A 24000-nucleotide genomic window follows, 5' to 3' on the forward strand; every position below is an offset into this window, starting at 1 on the left:
GAATGGTTGAACACTGGTACAGCTTGTCCAGAGGTTGTGGAGTCTCCATCCTTGGTGATCTTCAAAACCTGACTGGATGCAGTCCCAGGCTCTCTGCTCTAGTTGACCCTGCTGCGAGTGAGGCAGCTGGACTATGCAATCTCCACAGGTTCCTCCTGAACTTAACTGTTCTGTGATTAGAAAAGAATGGCTTTCTAAAGGAATTTAACTGTGGGGTTTAGGGTCTTCTATCAAAAGATGAAAATTTTCTCAAGAAAAATTAAATGATTGTCCAGATTGGTGTTGAATGACATGCAACACTATGATTATAATGAATTAGTGCTTCAATGACCTAAAGAAGTTCAATACAACCTAATCTGCTCCAGTGTTCCTTAGAAGAAAAGACTGCAAGGGGAAGAGGGGTGCCCAGGTGCCCTCTTGAAGGTATTTGGGCTTTCAGCAGCTGCTGGTGGTTCTGAGACCTTTGCTCTCCCTGTTTTCCGGGCATGCTCCAGCTCTCTTGGCTGCTCCTGCTGCACCTGTGTCCTTTCTGAAAGCAGCTGCCGTGGGCTATGGTGTATTTAATGGGTGCCACATGGCCAAAGCAGCTTGGAACTGTACATACCAGCTTGCTGCTTTTTTTCTCCTTTTGCATATGTGCATCTTAAAAGAACTGACACACGGAGAGGAAGTGGCTTCTGAGGCTCTTCAAGGTCAAGAGGTAAGAAATTCTGTGTTTGCTGTCTACATGGTAGTAAAACAAAAGCAGGGATTTGAATGGGATTTTGCTCTTGTCCTACTCCACTGATCTGCTGGCTTCTAGCTCCACCCATTGCTTGCTTCAGTCTCCAGATTTAAAGATTTGATTTAGAGAAACTTTGGTATGACAGGACGATACTGCCCGTTCTCGCAGCTTTGATAACGCTGTGGGTTGGTTAGGATGACTGGGAGTGCTCGAAGTTAAAGGGGTGCTCTGCTAGTCTTTAGGGGGAAAGTGAGAGATAGAACACCTTGCAAGCTCTGCTTCCCCCAAGCGAGGTAACAAAACCTCTAGCATTACTGGTAAGGTTTGTGGGGGGTGGGTATCTCTCTCAGGCCTGGGATAACCAGGGTTGGAGTTAGGCCAGGTGGTGGTATCATGGTGCAGAAATTTGTGCAGCCAGGCCAGTGCATGGCAGTTCAAGAGACAGGGAAGTGGTAAGCAAGTGGTGTGTTGCCAGCTGGAGTGGTCATGGGAAGGTTTCCCGGACGCTTGTACACCTTGCAGCCACAGTAGGTCCCAGGCTTACCGAGTGCACACTGGTGACAACAGGCAGGAGAATGGCAGCATGTGCCAGATGCTTCTAGCGCGGGCACAGGGAGGGACTGAATAGGCTGGGGTTGCTCTCCACAGCCACAGTTTCCTTGCAGCTTAGTAACAAGTGAAAGCTGCAGCCAGGGAAGTGATAACTGATGGATGTGAAGTGGTTGATTTGGCTTTTCCTTGTCAACTGATTCCACACCAAACTTTTTCAGTGACCAAAAGCCATGGTTGACCAAGCTGAGACACAAGGTGGCCAGGAGAGCTCCACATGTCCCAGGTGGTTTTCTTGCTAGGTGGGCTGCAGTAGTGTAAGGCTAATGTTTGTATTTTGTTTTGTGAAACCAGATAGTAGTGACTTCAGTCTTAAAGCTGGGACATGCTGCCTCTCCTTGATTCATCCTAATCCTTCCCCTGGCGTGTAGGGCCTTCATATGGGTCAGATCAGGTCTCACACGTACTGTTCATCCTGACAGCTTTTTGTGAAGCCCAAACTAAAGCTGATGTGTATCATTTTCTTCTAAAATAGTTTGTTACAGAAGCCTTTGCTGTGGTCCTTTAGTATCTCCTTCTTTTTACATTGGCATTTGTTCTCCAGACTTGCTCAAAAGCCACCTTGCCCAGTTTGCTGGGTAGGAAAATGCTCCCTGGTCTTTAATGATTCCTTGCTCCAGCTCTCCCTTCTCTATATAATATTCATTACTCTTGAAAAACTTTGCATTGTCTGTGCCTTTGGTGGATTTTTAGGACTCAAATTTGGATGTTGAGATGGAGCGGGGCGGGGAAGGGAATTGAGTGGTATAAGCTCTGGGCTTTCCCTAGCTGCAGCTTGATTAAGCTGCCCTGTTACAATAAAGCCAAAATACTCTTCTGGACATTGTTAATGGCTTGCACTTCAAGGTATGAAGGCAGGACAGTTACTTGTGTCTTTTCAGTGTCTCGGACTGCGCCTCAGGCTTTGCAGTTGTTCAAATGTGTGGTTTGAGGCAGAGGGTAGAAATTGTGTAAGTTTAGTTTAAGGGTTGGGGGTTTTTTATTATTATCCCTCAACTTGCTTCTGGTGATGGGCAGTTCTCTACCTGACTGACAGAATCAAGGCACAATCAAAGTCTCTTGTTGTAGTCAGAGTGAACCATGGCTGGTTTACCTCTTCTGCACCTCCTGCGTGTTTTCCTCCCTGAGTAAGTGTGCTCCCCCGAAGCCATGTTGGGCAGTGCTGGTGTGAAGCAGTGGCTTCTTCTGAGTAACCTGCAGCATGAGCAGTGCGAGTAGCGAGTCTCTTCGTGGAATTCATAACTTAGGATAAGCAGCCTCGGCTATCTCGTCAGCTTTTTAATGATAACTGTGAGGGTGCGAATCTACATGATATCTGACTTATTTGTTAGGAGTGGAGGGAGCTGCTGCTAAGCTTCACCTTCACTGCTTCGTCCCTCCTGCTTTAGGTAACACCTTGTTGAGAAATGGAGGAAAACCAAAGCAGCAAGGGAATAGCTTTGAGAAGCTGACTTAGTCTTCCAGCCATCACAGAGCAGCCCAACTGTCCTGGCTTTGGTCTGCAATTGTAAAAAAAAAAGCAAAAAATGTAATTTTCCTGGCAGTTTGTTTGTTTATTTCAAATTCGCAATACCAGCACACACAGGGCATAACACATGACTTCTCTGGAACAGTAAGTCTTTTACAAGGTATTTATTTTAGGCTTCTGCTGAACATATGAATAAACCAGCAAAAGAAAGAAATTACAATTATGACAACAATGAGGTCAATCTTAGGGAGAAAATCTTCTTGAGAGCACCCACTTAAGTGAAATTGTCACTTGTGTACATTCACAGACACAGCAGGATGCAATCGATTAATGGCTCCTTCAGCTCAATGGGAAGTGAAGAAGCAGCTGCCTTTGATTTTTAGCCTTCTTGCACACCAATGCGTTCCACTGGGGAGTGGTAAACGGGAATACTCTGGCCATTGCGTAGTTTCAAGGTGACATCCTGAAGGCACCAGCTGATGCAAACCAAAAGAGATCTTTAACTTCTTTTAATCACTTTTAATACAGTAGTAAAGTCAGTGTAGAAACAGCTGGCACGGAGAAACAAATGGTTCCACACGTTCATTGCTTTTAAAAATTCTCTCAAGTGTTTTAAAACCTGGTTTGTGAGTGCCAGCTACTGAAAGCTGATTTCCCTAGTAGTGTAGCATAGCACAGTCCAGATTTAAAGGTCTGGGCTGCATGTTCCTATTTGTTGCAACTCAAATAAAATCCTGCCAGCTATTTTTAGATAGGACATTCCTCCCCCGACCTGGTGCTTTTCTTCCTCTCCATCCTGCGGGTGCATTCCTCACTCCACTCCTCTCCAGCCTTGGAGCCAGACCATGTTGCTAAGGAATTATCCTGGCATGGAGGAGTTTGAACACTGTGTGATTGCTCAGTGTGGCTGCTGAAACCCTGACAGGGAACAACAGTGGTTACTCAAAGGAGAGGGAAAACTATGTTTGTTGGAGACTGAGGGGAACACTTCTTTTTTTTTTTTTTTTCTTTCCTCTAAGCTCTGCTCTAAGCTCACTTCTGTGAGACTGCTCGTGCTGCTTTTCCAGCTGGGAAGGACTATTATTTCAAAGTACTGAGATAGGATTTTTTTCAAAAGCTCCTGGCACTCACCCAGCTCTGCTTTGCTGGAGTCAGTGCCGCATACGTACAACTAGGTAATTAGGCTGCCGCACCTCTGTGCGATGGGTCTGTGGCAGGGCTCTTCGCTCGCCAGCCCTCCGCCTCCATCCGACCCAGGATGAGCAACCGCCTCATTTATAACAGGGCTTGAAGGAGCAACAGCTCGCTCCCCTCAGCGTGGCCTAGGGTCTCGGCCCTTCCCTGCGCTTGCTTCAGGGCAGGCTGCTCTGGCAGGGGGGTTGGACTAGATGATCTTTTGAGGTCCCTTCCAACCCCTGACATCCTGTGATTCTGTGACTGGTGCCTTGGTTGCCTTCGCCTCTGGGCACCCTCCCCATCCCTGCGCTGCCTGCACCTGAGTGAATGCCTTCTCCAATCCAAACCAGCTCACGCACTCCGAATTTCCCTTTCTTCAGTTGCCCTCTTTTTTTAGCAACCACATAAATAAATAAACCACTACGGACAGACTGCACACTCTGTCTCAGAAGCTCCATTTCAGTGGCTTGGGAGCCTCAGCTACCCTTGCACCGAGCGCTTACCTCCTGGTGTCACTTAACTGTGTCTGCATTGGTCTGGTTGCCTCCCCAGTCTCCACTGGAAATGCCCACTTGCATACTCTGCAGAGCCCCACCAGGATTGCCTGCTTATGTGTTGGTTTTTCCTGTTGGGGATTTCAGGAGCTCCTCTTCGCAGAGCAGATGGAAACCAGCCATTTTACTTTTAGTTCCTCAGCAGGGTGCAAGGACAGCAAGTCTTGCCTAGCCCCAAGTGGAGCTGTGCACAGGACCCCACGTGTAGGTGGAGATGATTAAGTCTGACAGATTTGTCTGCCACAAACCCTTTTACAGAAGATGCTTTTTATTTTTAATCTCTTAAGCTTGAAGAAATGCCTGGAGAGCTTATTTAAAAAAAAAAAAACCAACCACAACTCTGCGATACGCATGTGCTTCAGTTATTGCTGCAGTTCAACATCTTGCAATCTTCAGCTATCCTCACCGTAACTCAGTGAAACAGGAGGGAACTGTTATTTCCCTCCATCTGTGAGGAGGGGATAAGGAGGAGTGAGGAAATCAGAGCCCAGGCCCCAGGGAGGCAAAGGTGTGCAAGAGCAGTGGCTGGGGACCTCTGGGGCTATCTCTGGTCACTAGGGAGGAGGCCAGGCCCTGAGTCTCTCAAGTCCCAGCCTAGTGCCTTCCTCCCATCATTTTACACCTTACTTCCCATAATTATTCAGAAGAGAAATCCAGTGAGTCGTGCTCATCTAATTATGACAAGAAAACATTACCATATGGCTGGTGGTAGCTGAGGAAAAACATTGTAGCTTTGAGTTTCTAAATAGAGCTACCAGAAGTGCCTAACAAACTCCAAGAACAAGTACATGTGAAGAGGTTTGTGGATAATAAAATTTCCTCTTTTGCAATGGAAGATGGACTTTGAATTCATGTAGTAATACTTTGCTCAGGTCTAGAAACCACTTTGCCCTTGACAAGGGAAGTTTTCAGGCTTCAGTACCACAAAAATGTAAAGTTGCTACTACATGTTGTGGAATCAGAGCATCCTGCCACTAGAATGTATCTGTTCTAGCACTTAATTATAAGGACAGTATTTATCGGATGGCTTGAATAAAAAATCCTGCATGATTTTTAGCTCACCTTGATAGGCTCGCATATAATGTGTAATTCCCCTACTGCAATACATAATACTAGGCTGGAGTTAGGACTGCTGTTCAACGGCCTCTGCACCTGCTTGGGGTGGAGGGGACAATACATTACCTTGGCTCACAGTAGTTGTATATACACTGAGCTGTAGTTCGCAGAACACAATTCTCACAAATGAACGGCTTGTGTTGCTCTTCTATTTGTATTTATAGGGATGAATTCAATATATTTCTCAATTAATTTACATTTTTACTGTAATGACAGTAAAAACCTTTCACAGGACCTTCAGATATGAATTTCTGATTCCTTTGTGCGCATGATCTCAGCAACACAGATGACTAAAGCAAATATCCTGCTTCACTCTTATCTCCTACTGCTTCTCTCCCTGCGTCTATACATTTCTCCTGGCACCTCCCCAGTACGCACCATTGACGGGAGTGATCCATCTCCGAGTTAATGTAGAGGTAACCCGCTGATTTTGTTCCAGATACTGGTAACTTTATCTGCAAATGTAAAAGTATGTTAAATGTTCAGTGAAGTGTGTATGAAACGGACAGTTACTCCTACAGCCAAAGATGCAACACCTTCTTTTTAACTTAGGCCCTAGTTATTTTTTTAACTGTATTTCAGAGTTTCACTAAGCTTTTCTAACGGCTAACGAGCGCGTGGCTATACAAGTATGTCTGTTCTGCCATGCATTAATCCCTCTCTGCTGAAAGAATGTACTATGTTACAGCTGCAACCCCCAGGGAAAACCACTCGCTCTCGGAAATATTTATGAGCAAACACCTTTCCTTACCAGAATGCATGGTGATCCAGAGGCAACCTGCACTATGTTAGAGCTCCCCATAACCATAACAAGCCTGTAGGTTGAGATCCCCTACCGACCAGTCCCTTAACACTCATCAAGGCAATGAGATGTTCAATGATTCTTCTCAGTGTCACAAATTCTACCACTCCTTTAACAAACAAAGCTAGGAGCTGTAGCAGTGACCACAGCTAATTGCACTAGGTCTAATGTTTGAATAAAAGAAATGTTTCAGGTGTAGCGTTTGCTGGTGGCATTGCAATCACAAAGAGAAAATGCCAGAGGTTCTCTGGCAGTCCCAGGAGCTGGGAATGTTGTACATGATACAATAATTAATGATGATTAACCAGTTTATTTCATGAGAACATGAATGCGCAGGAGCATGAAAAAAAGGGAGAAGTCGGTGGTTTGTGTCTTGGGTGAGGTCGGCAGAAGGCAGGGTTTGACTTCACCCTGAGTCACCCCAGCGACCAGCATTCTTAAACAGTGACATAGGAAAACATCAGTGGGACAGGTTCTCCTTTTCAATCAGCATAAGAGGTTGCGTGGGGCTTTTGCACATTTTAGGCCCAAGATATGTTTCCTGGTAGAATCTCTAAAACCTGAGAAGTGTTTTGGTCCAGGATATCATGTGGGTGAAGCCTGGCTGGAGTGACATGGAAAGCAGAATTTTATGAGTTGGTTAAAGGTTGAGTTTTCTTGCCCCACCAGCCCCTTTCCTTCACTATACCACCTGCCCTGTTCCTTAGTGCCCTTACTTGGTCCTCAGGACTCAAAACTACTCATCAGGAGGAACAAAATGATTCAAATGTGACGAGATCCCACAGTGAGGGACCTGGAGAGGTCACAGCCAGCCCTGGATTAAGGGGTAAAAACGGTGATAGAGAATCCTTTTCAGGCAGCAACATGGAGTGGAAGTGGGCTTGTGTTTGTGAGTTTTGCCTTGGCCCAGCCCTGGGCTGACGCACGGCAGCCTTGTGCAACACTTCAGCACCCAGCGCAGCATTCTCCAGTCGCTATGTAACCCTAGCGCTCAGTCCCGCTCCAGGCAGCTGTCCTCCGTGGCGCAGACTTAGAGATGCATTTAAAAACCACAGCATTTGTGCTGTACCACAGCGTAGCTCGTAAACGGCTATAAAACTCTGTTCTGAACAAACCTTTAAAAACTAGTGTGTGTCATATCCAGGGGGAGGGGAGAGAGGGAGGCAGCTGCTGTTTTAAAGCTGGATCTGATACGTTTCTGAAAGTAATTTTGTGGCTTCCAGTAGCAGGAGGGAGATCAACTGGCTTGGGAGGTCCCTTGGCATTCTGCGATGTGCCCACATAGCACAGCATGAAGATGCTGCTCTTGCTGTTCCTGGTCCCTCACATCAGAGCATAGATTTATACTCTGGAAATCTGTTCCTCTTCTAAATCAACTGGCATCCCATCCTACTGCCTTCCAGTGCCCCCAAGTGACTTGTGACCTGCTGAAAATCCCCTGGCTGATCTCTTGTCACCCTTTGCCTTGGGAAGCCACTCTGTGACACCACCTCCCCAGCGTTACCTGTGCTTTTTCTGTGTCCACGTGATTACTCCCATCTGTCAGTCGGATGTTGTGAACCTTAAGAGGGGGGGCACCCAGGGCTTCCAGGGCATCAGGACTGCTGTTCAGCTGCTCCAAAGCCTGCTGATAATACTGGGTCCTGGCAAAACTTTCTAGGTGCGAGAAACAGGGTAGTGAGGAGATTGCTTAAAATCAAAACAGAAGTGAAAAAGAAAAAGACGTTTCCTCCAAACCACCACACCCTCCCTGAAAAACAGTCCAAAACTATTCATTAGGAGAACTCTGGCTAAAGGAGGAAACACACACTTACATCAGAGAAGCATTGCTGAACTGTAATGTTATTCAGCTCATTTAAGTGGGCTCTGAATATATCCTGTTCCATACTGATATACAGTTCAGCTTATGGCTGTGTCCCCCTGCTTTGCGTACGTTTGTACGTCATCTAAAAGGAACAACAACAACAAAAAAAAAGCATAAGGATGAATATCTGAAAATGTTCTGAAGGTAATTCAAATTTTTTTTAAAAGAGGTACAGAAAATACTTTAAGAACAGAGAGCACGTCACAGACATTGGTGTGAGACAGGAACTGCTGCTGTGAAACTCTTGCTGTGGTCTTGATCCAGCATTTCAAGTGGCAGCCATGAAGCTGCAACTCTGCTGATGGGTGCCTTAAAAGGGAGGCACAAAGCAGCACCATTAGAGTTAATGGTCAAGCAGCAACAATAGCACAGTAGACTGGATGCTGCAGTGCTGGCACATGGGGGACAATTGTAGTAAAACACTATTTATCAATGTCTGTTTACTACATATAGCTGGGAAATGCTGCCCATTGGTGACCACCACACAATGCAGAGCCGTGAGGCTGGAAATGTGCCAACCCTCCTTATGGAGGTAGAGACTTGGTTATAAACATTTTTCAGGCTTGCAACTGAGACTTCTAGATGTGCTTCACGCCAGCCTAACTTCACTCTCTTGACGTCGAGAAGGGCGGAGTTAAGCTAAGAGCATGCACATGTGAAAAGCCTACTCTGGCAACTTTGCTCTTGCCTTCCAAAGAGTTTAAGACAAGATATAATGTTTGTTTCCTGGTCTCTGGCCAGTTGGTATTACTCTTGGAGCGTGAGGCAGAAGGGTGCTGCCCCCTGTCCCTAATTACAGGCATACCCTGTGAACAGGCAGCATCCAGTTGGCATAGAAACAGCTTTGCTAGGCTGCAGCCTGTGCTGGGCCTCCCCGGCTCCCTGGGCCATCCTAAGGAGCTCCAGCAAAAGGCCTGGTAGCACGCCAGCCCTTTAGTGCCTACAGCTCACGGCAAGCAGCCACCCAGACCATGTTAGAAGTATGTTGTGTTCATCCTGCAGGTTGGAGGGGAAACAGGTTCAAGTTTTCTGGTGCTTTTTCTCAGCTGTTCCTTGTTAGCATCTCGTGTATTTGACATAAAATGCCTGACTAACCCATTTGTCCACACGTTTTTCGGTAGGAGAGATGAAAGGATGCTGGGGTTGGCTGGGGAGACTGCTGCCATGAGGAGGGTGTGGAGGTGAAGAAAGTGAGTGGAAATAGGATTAAGTGAGTGTCTGTACAAGCTTTCCCAGAGCCCACGTGCATGCAAACTTCCCTTCAGCCTGAAGGAAGGGGAGGGAAGCTCCCCTCTCCCCCTGCTCCCACCACTACAGAAGTCACTTGCTCCTCACAGGTCCCAGTTCTGTGCACAAGGCAGAAGGAACTGGGATAGCCCTGGGTGTGCACCAAGGGAGGAAGGGTCCCAGTGTCTGTGGGAGGCTACAGAAGGACACACTTTGCAGCAGAAAGTGTCCTTTCAACAGCCTGGTTGGCTTGTCACCGAGTTATCAGACAGCGACTCGGTGGCCACCGATACTGCAACAGAGTAAGAAGTAGCCACTTGATCGTTGTGCCGCTTGATCGCACAGCTCAGTGATGCAGGGAACGAGACCTTTGACTTTTGTATAGCACAGGGGGTGACTTCTTTTCCCTCCCAGAGATTTCTAGATAACAACGCTGAAACTGAAAATTAAAAAATGCTAATGTCCTTGTTAAAGCCAGATTCAATATTTTAAAGTGTAAGAGGATCCTATGTCTGTCGTGTACTCCAGAGCTTGAGGGCATGAGCTGCCTAAAGTTAAAGTCTGATTTCCAGCCTTGTCTGATTTGCTATTAATACGTGTAAAATGAAGGGGGGCTTTCAGAGCTTATCTGAGGGCTTGAGGATCAGGCTTGGCTACACTTTTCTGGCAGCATGCTCTGACACAAGGGTAGGTGAAAAGCAGTATCATTTGATAGCACCAGCAAGGGAGAGGTGTAGGACCAAAAGGCCTACGCCACCCCCCAAAAGAGAGGCAAAGCCTATTTCTGGTCTGATGCTAAACATCTAGAAACAATTTTAGAAAAAAAGAAACATTTATCATTGGACTAATAATTTCGATTCTTGGCCAAAGACATGTAGCAACTAGACCTGTCTATAAACAGCAATGCCACTGGTCTAGCTTTTCTCTCCTTGTCTTGGTCTTCTCAATGCTAAGTGCTCTTATCTGCCCTTCAGTCAGGAGAAACTAATGACATCTTAGCACTTCGCAGGCATGTGGTGTTTAAGGGCCAGCACCACAGAGATATTTACAGATAAAACCCCTAGACATTAATACTTTCTCACAGATGGTCCTCTCTTCCTGCCTAGTTGTAAAATGTCAGTAGGAAACAGAACCTGCATTACTGCCTAAGCTGTCACTTCACCCTCACCCTCAGGAAACCCCCCAGAAACCAGACTTTCTCCTGACCCCAGCAGCCTGCTCCCTATGCAATACCCACCTCTGGAAATTTGTGCAGCTTGGGAGAGCAGCACCCCTGGGGCTGAACAAAGCGGAGCCCACAGAGGCAGAACCCTGAGGCTCAGACACACTACCCTTAACTTCATCTGCTTTTCGCATCCTGCATGCTGCTATTTTGCCTGCCACACAAAAGCAAATGAAAGGGGCAGAGGGGAAATAAGGCTGCTAACAGCACCAAGACTTACTTTGCATAAGATTATACATCACGATGCATCCCCCACCGCTGAACAGTCCCATGAAAACAGCCATTTGCTGCAGTTTTCTTAGAGAAGCTGGCATTTTTCCTCCCTGAAAAGAAAATGGGAAGACATTTGTTGTAAAAGAAGAAAGCAAACGGGCTATTCCCCCCTCCTCCTCTTTCCTGAAAGCCCTTTCCAACCACGCCTGAATGAAAGCACAGTGCACAGGCATCGGGCTCCTGCTCGCTGGGGCCCCACCGTGCGCCCAGAAGGAAGAGTGGTGAGAACAGAGCTAACCAGGGACCCAGCTGGGTTGGACGTGTTTATTCAACTTCTTTTCGCGATGCCACCACTTCACTAATTGCCGAGAAGAAAATGACCTCCCCGGTGTGGCCGGGGGCCAGCGTCAAGGCGCACCGCGGCAGGGGCTCCTGGTGCCTGTGCCCTCACTCGCACACTGTGGGCATTCAGGCTCCGGGGGCCGGATTTCTCTCTCGAGTAAACTCCTCTAAAGTAAACACGCTCGCGGCAGGGCTGGATTTGGCCTGGAGTGGTAAGGGACAGAGCCAAGCCACCGCTGTGCCAGCACAGATAATGGAGCCAGGGTGTGTGTATTCTGTTGTGTTGTTTTTTTCCCAAGCCGCGGATAAACAGGAAGGCTCTTGCAAGCCATTTTTCTTCCTTCCTGCATGCCCCCCCAGTCCAGGCTTGCCCTTACAATGAGTCACAATTTTGGCACTTGAATGAATGACCCAGCAGAATAAGAAACACCTCTGAGAAAGTCAATCTACTAAAAACTTTCCACGGTTTGGGTAAGAGGGGGACTGTGTGGCCTGAGGAGCCTGAGCTCCTGCCCACAGCAGGTTAGTAGGAGTTGAGCTGAGTCGTCAGTGGGAGAGTAGCGTATTGCTTCAGGCTGTGGCAGGATGGGACTTGACCGAGCATCCGAGTGTCGCCTTGTGCACTTGCTTCTCTCACAGCTAGGACGGCAGGGAGGAATGGTCTTGACGGCAATTAAAAAAAATAAATAGCAAAAGGCTGTCCTTTTTTGATGTAGGCATGAAGACATCTGAATACTTGGGGAAGCTGTAGGGGATCTCTAATCCCAAAGGTTTCACACCTTGATCCCTATGCCACAATGGTGTGACTGAAGTGTTACACTTGGTGAGAGCTGGTTAATAAACCAAGGCCCAAACCAGTTACAGAAATGTGTCCTGGGCAAGGCCATTTTTGTCCTGTTGTGAAAACCACTCCTACCATCCCTCAGGTATGTGTTAGTCAGGTATTGCTCAGCCAACAATGACAGTTTAGAGAGGGTGGAGAGGCAAATGTCAGGACTCCTTCCCCTTGTGTCCGGGTCAGGGTGACACAGGCAACCTCGCTCTGCTGACATGCCCAAATGCCATCCCTTGCATCCTCTAGCCCGAGGGAAACTGTGACTGCAACTTTTGTCTACGGCCCTGTTGGCACTAGTCTTCAGTCATAACACACGCTACCCCTTAGTCAAAGGCTTTCCTTGTTAATTAGTCCCCTTGGTTTTAAGAGCTCTTAATATTTACATATGCTGTTTAATTTACTTCAAATTTATGGATGGCTAGCACTGGTAGCAACCCAGAGAAGCATGTGGGTATTATGTCTATTTTATGCCCCCAAAACCTCCAAATTGTGCCATTGGTCCAGTTAGTCACCATCGCTCTCCCTCCTGATCTGCTTCTCTGATGGATTTTCTTCTTCACTTCCCCTGGGGAACTTGAGTGGTGTGACAAGTTGCAGCAGAGGAAGTATAAGTGTGTTTTTACAGAGAAACAGCAGCAGTCATTTCACAAGGACCGCAAGAACTTTCTGCTCGCCTGCCTGCGTTTGCAGCGTTCCTTAAATTGCAATTTATAACATTGTCATGTCCTGTCCCACCCCCACCCCCCTAAACTGCATGATCTGATTAATAACTGAGTTTCCTGTAAGATCTGTCCAGCCAAAAGGAGGATTTGACACTGACGCCACATAACAGGAAGGAGAAAAAAAAGAAAGGTGGTAAATCTGGAGACCAGATCAGATATAACAGGCTGTGACCCACGGCATTTGGTTTTGCCCCTTTCAAAGTTGCAGTCGGGCAAAATTTGCTTTCTGTGATAAAATTCAGGGTAATTGAACGCAAATGTCTGGGGGTGGGGGGTGCTGCCGGCAGTTTGCTGAGTAAGAGTGGGAAGATGTGGAGCTCTTGCACCAGCAAGGAGGCTTTAACCAAGGCTCTAGGGGACCTGCCTAGCGAAGGGCGGAAATTAGAGGCTCTGCAACTCGCTGTCAGCGGGTTTGAGGTTTGTTAGGTCTCACGGTCTGCTCGCACCCAAACACTGCGGATGGAAAGTAAGAGGAGCTTCGTGCTGAGCGGGCAGGTGCTCTTTCATCACCGTTTCCGCTCGCAGCAGCTCAGCGGCTGCGAGTGCCCCCGTCGTGCCGTGCCAAGACAGAGCCATCAAGCAAGGGAGCTTGGCAGCTGAGAAATGGTGGGCCCAGTAAGCACTGCTGCCCCATGCAGTGCTCCCGGCTGCTCCTGATGTGCTGCCCCTGCCTGCAGCTGCTGCCCATTGCCGGTCCTGGTGAGGTAGGGACGTGGCAGGCTGAGGTGCAGCCAGGTTGCACAGCCCACACTGGCTCTGCAAAGGTGATTGTTGCCATAACAAGGAGAATACCTCCATTGCTTGCTTTTGGTCACAGTGGGAAGCCTCCAGGCTGGACCACCCCATCCAGAGGCTAGCCCTTGACACTCTCTTCCCTCTTCTCAGCCGTTTTCTCAAGCCAGTCCTATGGCAGTGCATTGAGGGAAGCTGTCCAGGGCTGCACATTCTAACAAGCCTCTCAGGACCTTGCAAACCTTCTCTTTGATCCCACAATTCCCTGTTAGCTTCCAAAAGCAAGGACAGAGATGTCCTTGGAGCCCAGTGCACCCCTCACAAGGAGGCTGCTGCCCCCTGTCCCTGCTATCGTGTTCCCTTGCAGCGTGGATGTCCGGATGTTGCATCCAAATCCTCGAGCATCCCTCTGCATGCAGCTGCTGCTGACTTCTGAATGATGACACTGAAGATGAGCAACCTGGTCTAGTGGGAGGTGTCCCTGCCCATGGCAGGGGGGTTGGAACCAGGTGATCTTTGAGGTCCCTTCCAACCCAAACCATTCTATGATTCTGTGATACTAATGGTGTCAGCTTGTTGGAGACTGAAATGTAGTAAGGAGCTGTTGTGTGTGAGGACTCATTGCTAGGATTTCTGCCCTCTGGCCAACTGTGTTTGCTGCTCCCATCTGCTGCTCTGCTGAAGTGCCATGGAGGTGGCTCATGAGGGAAGGGAAGCAGAGACATGCCCACAGGCATGCCTCCTGTCCTGAGCCTTCCTGAAAATTACTTACAGCCTGCAAAGCATAGAGGTTATTAAAGCGAAGGACTAAGCCCCCTCAACTTCATTCACCACTTGGGGAGTAACTGTAAGACAATGCATTTAGGAGAATCTTACAGCTACAACGTGCAATCGCCTCCTAAGAAGGGAAGTTCAGGTTGCTATCTGTGGCAGAGATCTCCCCTCAGAACCTGTTATACCACTAAAAAGTATGCAAGTGAACTGGTGGAAAAACATATTTCTTCACAGCCAGTAATTAAAAAAAGCACAATTTCCAAGCTACACTGTTCTGCAAAAACATCTTTTCCCCTGTGCTATTTGCAGTAGTAAGAAAGATTAAGTGGAGATTAGCACACAGAAAAACACTGAGCCTACAGTTACCAAAAGAAGAGACATTAAATCACTATAAGTACTGTTCTCTAAAAATAAATATTAAAGAGCAGAGCTTCCTAGTAAGGACAACGTTCATTTTGTGCCTTGAAAATACTAAGATATGGTGAAGAAGGTAGTATTCTTTGAAACTACGCAGGACTCAGGCACTTAACAAGAAGATTTAACAAACTCAGAGAGGTGGAAGACTCTGAGGGTCACATGTGAAATGGTGGGTTACTGCAACAATAAAGACTGTTTTTAATTAGACTTTGTTTTCTCCACAGAGGATCTTCTAAAAATAAGCTGGATTTAAGAGATTCTCCCTTATTTCAGCAAATTCAGATTTTCTGTTTTGGATTCTAAAATTTGCATGGCAGAAGTTGGTCTCAGGCACCTCCACCAAAGGCAGGTAGTGGTGAAGCAAGGGCATTTTCCCCAAGCCACAAACATCCATTTTATTCGCCTCAGACCTGAGCGAGGGAGCTGGGGCTGCAGGTTCTTTGGGGAAGGCATTTCCTCCTCCTGGTACTATCAAGCTCCACCAGCACCTCCAGCTTCTGGGTGCGATCACAGACCAAACAGGAAACAATAATAGTGCTCTGAAATCAGAGAGAAGCAACTTGTTCCATGCAACCTCAGTGTGATCACTGCTGGCTATCTCGATTTGGGCCACTGTCTACCCACCAAGGTAGGGTGTCTTGGCCACGCCAAGACAATATACCACCAGGCCACCAATACAAGAAACTGGGAACCTTTAAACCACTTTGAACCACTGTAGTCCTGAAGTGTCAGCACGACACACTAAACATGTGCGGCAAAAGACTACTATTGAATTAAATTAAAACATATCAATAGGCCTGAACACAGACCTGAGCATCTAACTTCAAGGCTGGAACTGCTGCCAAACCCTTCTGCAATGAAACTCTCCCTTGGGCTGGTGGGATTTGAGTTGGCCCCAGGTCCAGCTTTTCTGCAAGCCATCCAGGTTGTCATGAAAGTCGCAGGAGAGGAGGGCAATGTCAGGCAAACCACACACAAGCACACACTTTTATTTCACATTCTTACTCTCTTGACCATCCATTGATCTTACAAGATTCATAAGGCACCTGGATGTGAGCCAATTTCTATACTAATAACATGCCAGGATGACATTGTAGAGACAGCTTCTTGACAGTCACTGTCTACAAAACACCTTCATCATCGGTACTGTCACCAAAGAGAGGACAGTACAGCAGAAGTGTTTCAACAGGATCATCATTTCAGCATATTATTTCCCTCTTTTTCATGGAAATAGTCTCAACATACTATTTACCTCATTTCTGAAAAGTAACAGCACAAATTGTGCCCCCTGCCAGCATGTTCAGCAATATTGAGCCTTTGCACGTCTGATCTGCCTTCACCAAAAGCTCAGCAACTTGCAGAAAAGAAGTTTGCTTAATTCACAGTCAAAAAGTAAAAGTAATACTCTCTTTGTCAGTGGTTCTTCTCTAGATGCATTGAAGAGGCGGATTTTGGCATTCAGGGAGGTAAAACACCTTTTTAGCCAGCTTTGAAATGGCTCCTTCAAGGGTCTCCTTGTGGATCGTTTCCTAGAATGATGTAAATTACCCTGGTTAAAATGCTTTGAAGGGACAGCTCTAGGTATCAGGAAGATTAGTGGCAAGCCAGGAAACTGTGATAAGCTTATTCTCTGACTTTGCTGCTAGCTAATTAAGAAGAAAAGTGAAAGTAGCCAATAGAGTGATTAAGGACTCTAAACAGACACCTTATTCTTGTGGTTGTATCACATCTCCTGGGGCACACACTACAAGGCAGGTGGCTTGCTCAGTTACTACAAAGCCTGACATGGTGCCTACAGGTAATTTAGTTTCATTTCCCTCTTCTCCTTTCTTGGGTGCTCTCGTTTGTACGTTTCTATATATTTATACGTCTTCATACGTCTATACTCCACTGCCTACTTCCCCATGTGCTCTCAAGCTACAGAGCCTCATCTGGTGGGCTCACCTGTACCGCATTTCTTTTCCTCCTGCCTGCCTTCACCTCCCTACATGCCTTCTTCCCCTGCAGACTATTGCACCACTCCAGTGCCAGGCAGATAGAAACAGTGGGGTGACCGTTCCTGTTGTCCAAGGAGCCTTCTCCTGCCATCCCTTGGTTTACCCCTCTGTGAAATGGAGTCTGTTTTCCCAACTGCAGGTAACAAAGGCAGGTGCCGAAGTCCTTTTTTGCCTTTCTCCTGAGTTGCACAGACACTACATCCTAGTTTGCTCGGTCTTTTTGAAGGCGAGGCTCGTGTGCCAGTCAGTTCGTCAACCTGCTCCAGATCATCCTCCAAGACAACCAGCGCTGCCCACACTTTGTACTGAAATACAAGGGCTATCGCAAAGAAGAGGCACGACTAGGGCGTGTTATTGGAGAAGCAGGATAATTATACCTACAGTGTGACCCATTTTTGTTGTTATTGGAGCACAGCGTTATAGGTTAATGTGGAATAATCTGTCATTAACATCCCTAATTGTATGTTTCTGTAATTGAGCACCAAGGGGGAGGGGGGAGGTGTGAATGTTCACCTTTTGTGTTTTAGAGGTGAATTGCAAAGGATTTAAAAGTAGGAATTTCTAAGTAGGGTAAATGAAAAAGTTGTATCCAGGGTACAAGAAGAAAAGATCAGTGGTGTTTATGGTTTTAACAGTGAGTGATTTACCTGAGAACGCTATAGGACAGCTTCTTGGCTTCCCCACTGCTGGAAGTGAGGTCACAAGAGCTGCAATTCAAGGTTCAAAAGAATTGCTCCACACTGTCTGTACCTGTGCCTCCCCACAGCCTGCATCATAACCCAGCTTCCAAACAGGCACATTAAAACAAAAGAATCACATAAAGAAAAAGCAAATATAGTCCTTTGACTGCCTCATGCAGTCAGGATGACAGGGAATAGCAGGCCGTGCTTAGCAGGAGCTTAGCAGAAGTGGACTGTCAAGCCAGGGAGGTTTTCATAGCGTGATATGTATTTTCTGTATATAGTTTCCTAGAATAGGTTCACTGAATCTGCAAGGTAAGTGATCAGTGAAGAATACCAAACCATTTCTCTCACTGGAAGATCAAAGAGCTTGCAATGCTTTCTACACAGTGGTAACTACTTAGCTCTCATGCCAGTCTGTGGCCATTTATCTGTGTCCAATATATTAATTATGCCAAATACACTGACAAGTTCTCAGACCCCAAAAAAATGACCTATCAAGCTTTAAGTCAACTTACTAAATCCTGAGATGGGGAAAAAACATGGAGAAACACAAGGAGTCTGTAATGACCTTCTTGGCAAACTGGTCAAATTTCACTTTGTAAACAGAAAAGAAAATGGTCACAGAAGTTCACAGAGGTACTGCAGACATCATTGGGCTAGGAGCTGTACGTGGCTACATTAAAAGTTAGTATGTGCCTGGAAGTTTACGGTCTCTGACTCCAATCCTGATAAGCCTTATGCCAGTCTGTAGTCTTAATAACTTCAACAATACGATCCATGTGCATGCATTAAATAGGCATGTGGTAGACAGTGACCTAAAGGAACTGAATGCCAGGGGAGGCTGTCACAGGGAAAAAATGTTTAAGGCAGGAACATAGTGTAAATCATATGATGCTTGTTCCCTTGTAACGTGTCTGCTTCTGGAAATGAGGGGGTAAAAGATGGGATCTACTGTGCTGTGATCAGCATGAAGCCAAATTTACAAAGCCTTTAAAAACATCAGTGGAGATGGCAAAGTTTGCAGCCCTAAGGCCAAACATCTTGCTGATGTAACACCTTTTATTATACAGTACTCTAGCAATACATAGTTTTGGTACTCCACAAACACCTTCCTCTTATTCACACTTCCTACCAAAACCACAAAATAAATAAAATGTTGCCCTAAATCCCCCCAGATTCTCAGATGTGGTAAGTTTATTTCAAGTGCCCACCTTTACACCCTCCCCAGAAGGGCCCCTCCTCCAGAAAATGCTGACATTACCTTTCTTCTAAAAGTCAAGTCCCTTTGAAATACATTAGATCAACACTTAAAAGCCTAAGGCTTTGAGGAAAACTAATTACTTTCGAACATCTTGGACACCTGGATTGTTTCCAGAACTTGGTCCTTGCCCATATGAGCAGAACTGGTTCAGTATCAGCTAAATCTGTTAACACAAATTAAGATCTGGGGAAAAAATAACCTCAAAGACTCGTGACTTTTTAATAAGCATTGAACACCAAAACCAGCACAAGACCAACAGGGATTCTGACCTAGAAACATTCTATTCTCAGAAAGACAAAAAGGGGAAAAAAGTTATGATGGGAACCGTTAAAAAAAACCCAAAAAAATAAGAAAAGGAAAAAGGAAGAGATATGCTGGATGCTTACAAGACAGTTGGATATGAATCAGCTTCTCTTCCAAAAATGAGTCAGGGCAAGAGGAATTTGAGAGAATAGCCGACTGCAATCCGTATTTTCCTCCTCAGAACATGTGTGGGAAAAGATTTGAGTGAAAAAACATCTGTCTAACGCTTTAAATGATGTCTTTATTTCGTTCACTACATTTCAGGTCTTTCTATAGCTCCTGTTAGGGAAGGCAGGGTATTTTTTTTCATTTTGCAGAGCTGTGGCAGAAAAATGTGTAACGACTTCACAGGATGCCTCAGCCAGGTCAGGCACTTGTTCATCAGAGACCTGGGCTGTGTCCCTGCCCATGCACCATCCCCTCTCTAGGCTAAAACATACCAGCCTAGACAGGCTCAGCACAACTCCAGGGCTGTTTCCAACGTTTAGGGATAGGGGGACAAGATTTTCCCACGGAGCTACAATGTAGGGCTCTGCCCAACAAGGAGGTGTGACAGTCTAAGAGCTGGATAAAAGCACAAACCACACTTCTACATACTGTTGACAGGTGAGATTTTTCAGAACATCAGGTGCTTTGTGTGTGCTCAACAGGCAATACCTTTACAGGATTACTGTTTCCTAAAAGTGCTGGGATCTTTGAAAATTAGGCTGCTTTATGGCATTTTCAAGCCACGCCCTCACTGGTAGCTTTCAAACAGGGCTGCTAACAACATACGTTATTTCCTCATACACTTATTGTTACTGTAATCTTCAAATACTTGCTTGTGGGCTTTGTTGATCAAATGCTAGATTACCAAGGGCTAAATACAATGAGATTTGATAAATGTGGCATGCAGGAGACACACAGGTGTGCTGTGATCCATTAGAAAAGGGAACAGGACCAGTTAGCGGGGAATCACTGCTGGTAATGATGCTGGCAGGGATCCACGCCCACAGACTTCTTAAATTGAAGGCTGCAGAGGAAAGACTTTGCCTTTGACCACAACACACACATTTTTCCGCTTGTTTTTGTTTTCTCATCCTGTGCTACTCAGCTCTCCCTTTGTGGGAATTAGGAAGAGTGATAAAAAGATACAATCACTTCTATATAGTGTTACTCCCAGGGAACTCTGCTTAGATAGAAAAGGCCCCTACCGAATGTTACTTCCAATTTACCCGTGGCTTTTCCAGTTCATATGACACCAGTGCAGGCAAAGCAGAAGACAGCGCTCCCAGGTTTCACAAGCAGTTCATGGACTGACTCACTGTATCACTGTGGCTAAAACCATAAACTCTGGGTGTCTCAATTCACACGTGTAAAAATAAGTGACTAAACATTTCCTGATTCCTACTTCACTGGAAGATAGCGATGTTTAATGGCTGCAAAATGCTCTGCCAGCCTAAGATGAAATTTTACTTAGGTATGAAATTGCCCATGTGCAGCACACACATGTTGAGAGGCATGACAATGTGCTCTAGAAAAAAAAAAGTATTTTGCAGCCTGGCACAGGGCGTGTTGTAGGACCAGTAGAATAATTACAGCAGCCACAGTTGGTACTTATTAGAAAATTAAAGAAGCTGTTAACAGGTCATTAATAATCTGTGACTACCTGCCTTAATAGTATTCTTGAGTCAACAGGCATGAGGGTGAGGAGGTGGAGGAAAGTCACACCTTCTTCTAAATCACTCTGGAAGGCTGATACCCTTATTTTTCATCGCTTTGTAATCTGCTTGTTTACTTCCCTCCTGGTGTCTCTTCTGACTGGCTCTTCTCTGGCTGCTAGCTCTCACACCAGAGGACCACAGGGCTCCTGGCCAGGGAAGCCAGCAGCCACACCTGCAACAGCCAGTCTCGGGGGAAAGGCAGCCCTCTCTGTGGTGTCCCAGCCTGGTAGCTGTCTCCCTGCCGTTCAGAGTTGCCCCTAACACCTCTCCCGAGTGTGTGCTCCTACTCCTGAGGACTGTTTTGTCTGCAGGGCATCCCTGTCCATTTACAACACATTACAAGTTGTTTTCTTGCACCTTGCTCCTTGTGTTCCACGCATAGGCAGATGGTTGGAGGAGGAGAGAAAAGCAACTTGTTTCCCTGCTTTTTCAGACACATGCTCCCCAGAGCAGACAGATGCCTTAAAGTCAGATCCAGAGCATTAATTCATCTTTTGGGTTCAGCTGTAGCGTATAAAGCATTTGCTGGCTCTGGTCTAATGCTTTTTGACATTGTCAGGCCCCCTTCAGTGAACTACTGCCTTGTAACCAACTTGACAGCAAGTATTGTTCTACATTTATTAATACCGAACGTGCTATCTTCAAACGACACATTCTGAGGCCAGGCATCAGCTGTGCTCAGCTCTGGCTTCAAAAAAAAATACTCAGACAGCAGCACAGACCTCCTGCTGCTAATAAGTAAACAAATCAATAAAAACATGCCTTTACCACGCTGCTGCCACACCTTCTTACCCTTTCAATCTCAATTTTGCAATAATGTTTTCTTCTCCTAGGGGGTCTTAAAATTTTAAGTATCCACTTCCCTGTATCCTCCCCTTTTTGGCTTCTTTAGAAAAGGGCTTTTTTCCCCCAGTCTTCTTTCAATTTATTCCTTTCTCTCTCTTTTGGTTGCAAACCTAAATTCCAGAAACTTGAATCTACATAAAAGTTCATTAACTTCAGGAACTGGTTTTCTTCTCCTTTTTATTTTTTTTTTTTTTGGCATGTAGATTTTTTTTTTTTACTATAGCCACTGTAATTTTCTATTATTTTTAAAATGTTCAGCTTAATGGGTTATATTTACTTAGTCAATAAGCGGATGATGCCCATGACAGCACCAGAAGTGTTTGGTTAGCAGCAGGGAGGAAAAAAAAATCAATAACTCCAAGCATTTGGCAGCTTTGTGGGCAGGAAATCATTTGTATTCTCTGGTTTAAATCAATGACCTTCTTTTCTTTGCTGTTCCAACAGGAAATTATAAACTCTGTGAACACTATTTGCATAGCGCCTTCTGCAATACACTTGTATACGCCTGGGCAAAACAATATGTTAACCCCAGCAGTGCTTCTCTGAGGTCTCCATTAGAGAAACCCAGGCACTTTAGCACAGAGCTTTTCAGCTGCAGGCACTTGCATTTGTAAGAAGTGGAGGCAGAATAGAGCAAGATGTGAAAAGAGCTCCTTCTCGACTTCCAATGGCACCGTCAAAAGAGGAAGGCATTATTATTTGATAACAGGGTTGTCTACTGCTGTGTATTAAAAAAAAAAAAAAAAAAAAAAAAGCCTTCTTTGTAACTTGGCAAGCTGTTGTATTTTCAGTATGACAGTCAGAAACTTGCTACTTCTACATTAAAGCTGCAATTCCATTTTTGTATCTTGTTTGTCAGGTTTGCCCTAATGTGCCAGGTATGGTTTGAAAGTGCTGCACCTTTGTGTGAACTCAGCTTAGCATTACAGAGTTCATGTTTGTGAAAGTTTCAGCCTCCTCTATTCTGCCCTTTTGCTAAATGCCCTTAAGGAAGAAAAAGAAATTGCCACCTTGTCTTGCCATGCTGATGGGAAGCCGTTCCAGGAAGGTGACATTCTGAGATAAGGCAGTGTTGAGCCTGGCACTGAACCTGCCTTCTAACTTTTGCTGTTCATCACTGCATTAAGCCCATCTCAGCTATTTCTTAGCACGTAGGAGAGCTGGCATTGAAGAAGACAAGCTAGTCACAGGAGATGGAGGAGGTGTGTTACCCTTTCTTCTATGTTTCCCCCAGTGTGATTGCAGCACAGCCCCAAAGTCCGGGATTCTTGTCTATGGACAGAGCTAACTGCAGCAGCTTGCAGCATGAGCAACTGCCACTGTAAAGCTCCTGGACCTGAGCACCCCTCAATGTGCTGATCTTCATCCTGTGCAGGAGAATGACATGGTAACTCAGCCTGAAGAACATGATAATAACCCCAGAAACCACCAAGGCCTCAGTAGTGTGCACTGAAATTAAATGTCATAAAATTCAGGCATCCAGATTTCCCTGCTTTGCTTTTGCACATGACAAGTCCTTTCACAGTAGTTCTCAGCAACCCTCCTGTGCTCCCAGTGCCACTGGCACAAAGCTGTAGTTATCAGGCAATACTTGAAGTATATTTATTAGTTATGTCACAGCTCTCCTTCCCTAAAACAAAAAGGATAGGAATGTTACTCAGTGATGGAAGTAATTAGTAATTCTTGCACTCCTGCTTTGTTTCTGTTAACCTGCCAGATGTAAGGTTGCCCATCCTGACCTCACAAGCCTTTCATTCCTTCTCACTGCAAATTCTACATGCTTGTTGGGGTCCCTTCCAGAGCTCCTGGCTGCTGAAGCACCCTTTGCATTTCCAAAATTTGCTGTTCCTGATTGAAGGGAGCCACCAAGAAAAAGGAGTGCCTCACTTTTTCACTGACAAGAGACCAAAGCAGCATAAGAGTATTACATAAGGGTTGAGGTCAGAAGAGACCTCCGGAAGTCACTTTGCCCAGTCCCCCTGCTCAAAAGAGGTTGCCTACAGCTAGTTGCCCAGGATCATGTCCAGACAGCTTTTGAGTATCTCCAAGGACAGAGACTCCACAATCTCCCTGGGCAACCTGTGCCAGCACTCAGTCACTCTCACTGTGAAAAAGTGTTTCCTGATGTTCTGCATCACTGCAGACGGCACCTCCTGTGTGGCAGCTTGTGCCCATTGCCTCCGGTCACTGGGCATTGCTCGAAAAAGCCTGGCTCCCTCTTCTTCACACTCTCACTTCAGGTATTTACATACCTTGATGAGATCTCCCTCGAGCCTTCTCTACTCTAAACAGTCCCAGAAAGCAGAGCGATAAATCAAAGGATGAATTCGGTAGCTATTGCTCAGTTGACTTTCTTCTGAGTGGGTCAAAAGCAAATGTCCCTTTCTTTCTCTGTTGCTTTTCCTCCCTT

General features: G+C 46.0%; 1 protein-coding gene across 1 annotated transcript in view; it reads right to left on the reverse strand.

Annotated features, from left to right (window-relative positions):
- Positions 1 to 2933: 2933 nt before the first annotated feature.
- COA1 (cytochrome c oxidase assembly factor 1) overlaps positions 2934 to 24000 on the reverse strand; it is a 31149-nt gene continuing 10082 nt past the window's right edge. Inside the window, exons 2-5 of the mRNA XM_086468335.1 lie at positions 10983 to 11085; positions 7954 to 8105; positions 6026 to 6102; positions 2934 to 3277 (exon numbers count right to left, since the gene is read on the reverse strand). Of these exons, the coding sequence (XP_086324461.1) occupies positions 3181 to 3277; positions 6026 to 6102; positions 7954 to 8105; positions 10983 to 11076 (420 nt within the window). The 5' untranslated portion in view covers positions 11077 to 11085 and the 3' untranslated portion in view covers positions 2934 to 3180. The remainder of the gene's footprint in view (positions 3278 to 6025; positions 6103 to 7953; positions 8106 to 10982; positions 11086 to 24000) is intronic.

Source organism: Leptosomus discolor, chromosome 7 (assembly GCF_034619465.1).
Source record: "Leptosomus discolor isolate bLepDis1 chromosome 7, bLepDis1.hap2, whole genome shotgun sequence".
NCBI classification, from domain to species: domain Eukaryota; kingdom Metazoa; phylum Chordata; class Aves; order Leptosomiformes; family Leptosomidae; genus Leptosomus; species Leptosomus discolor.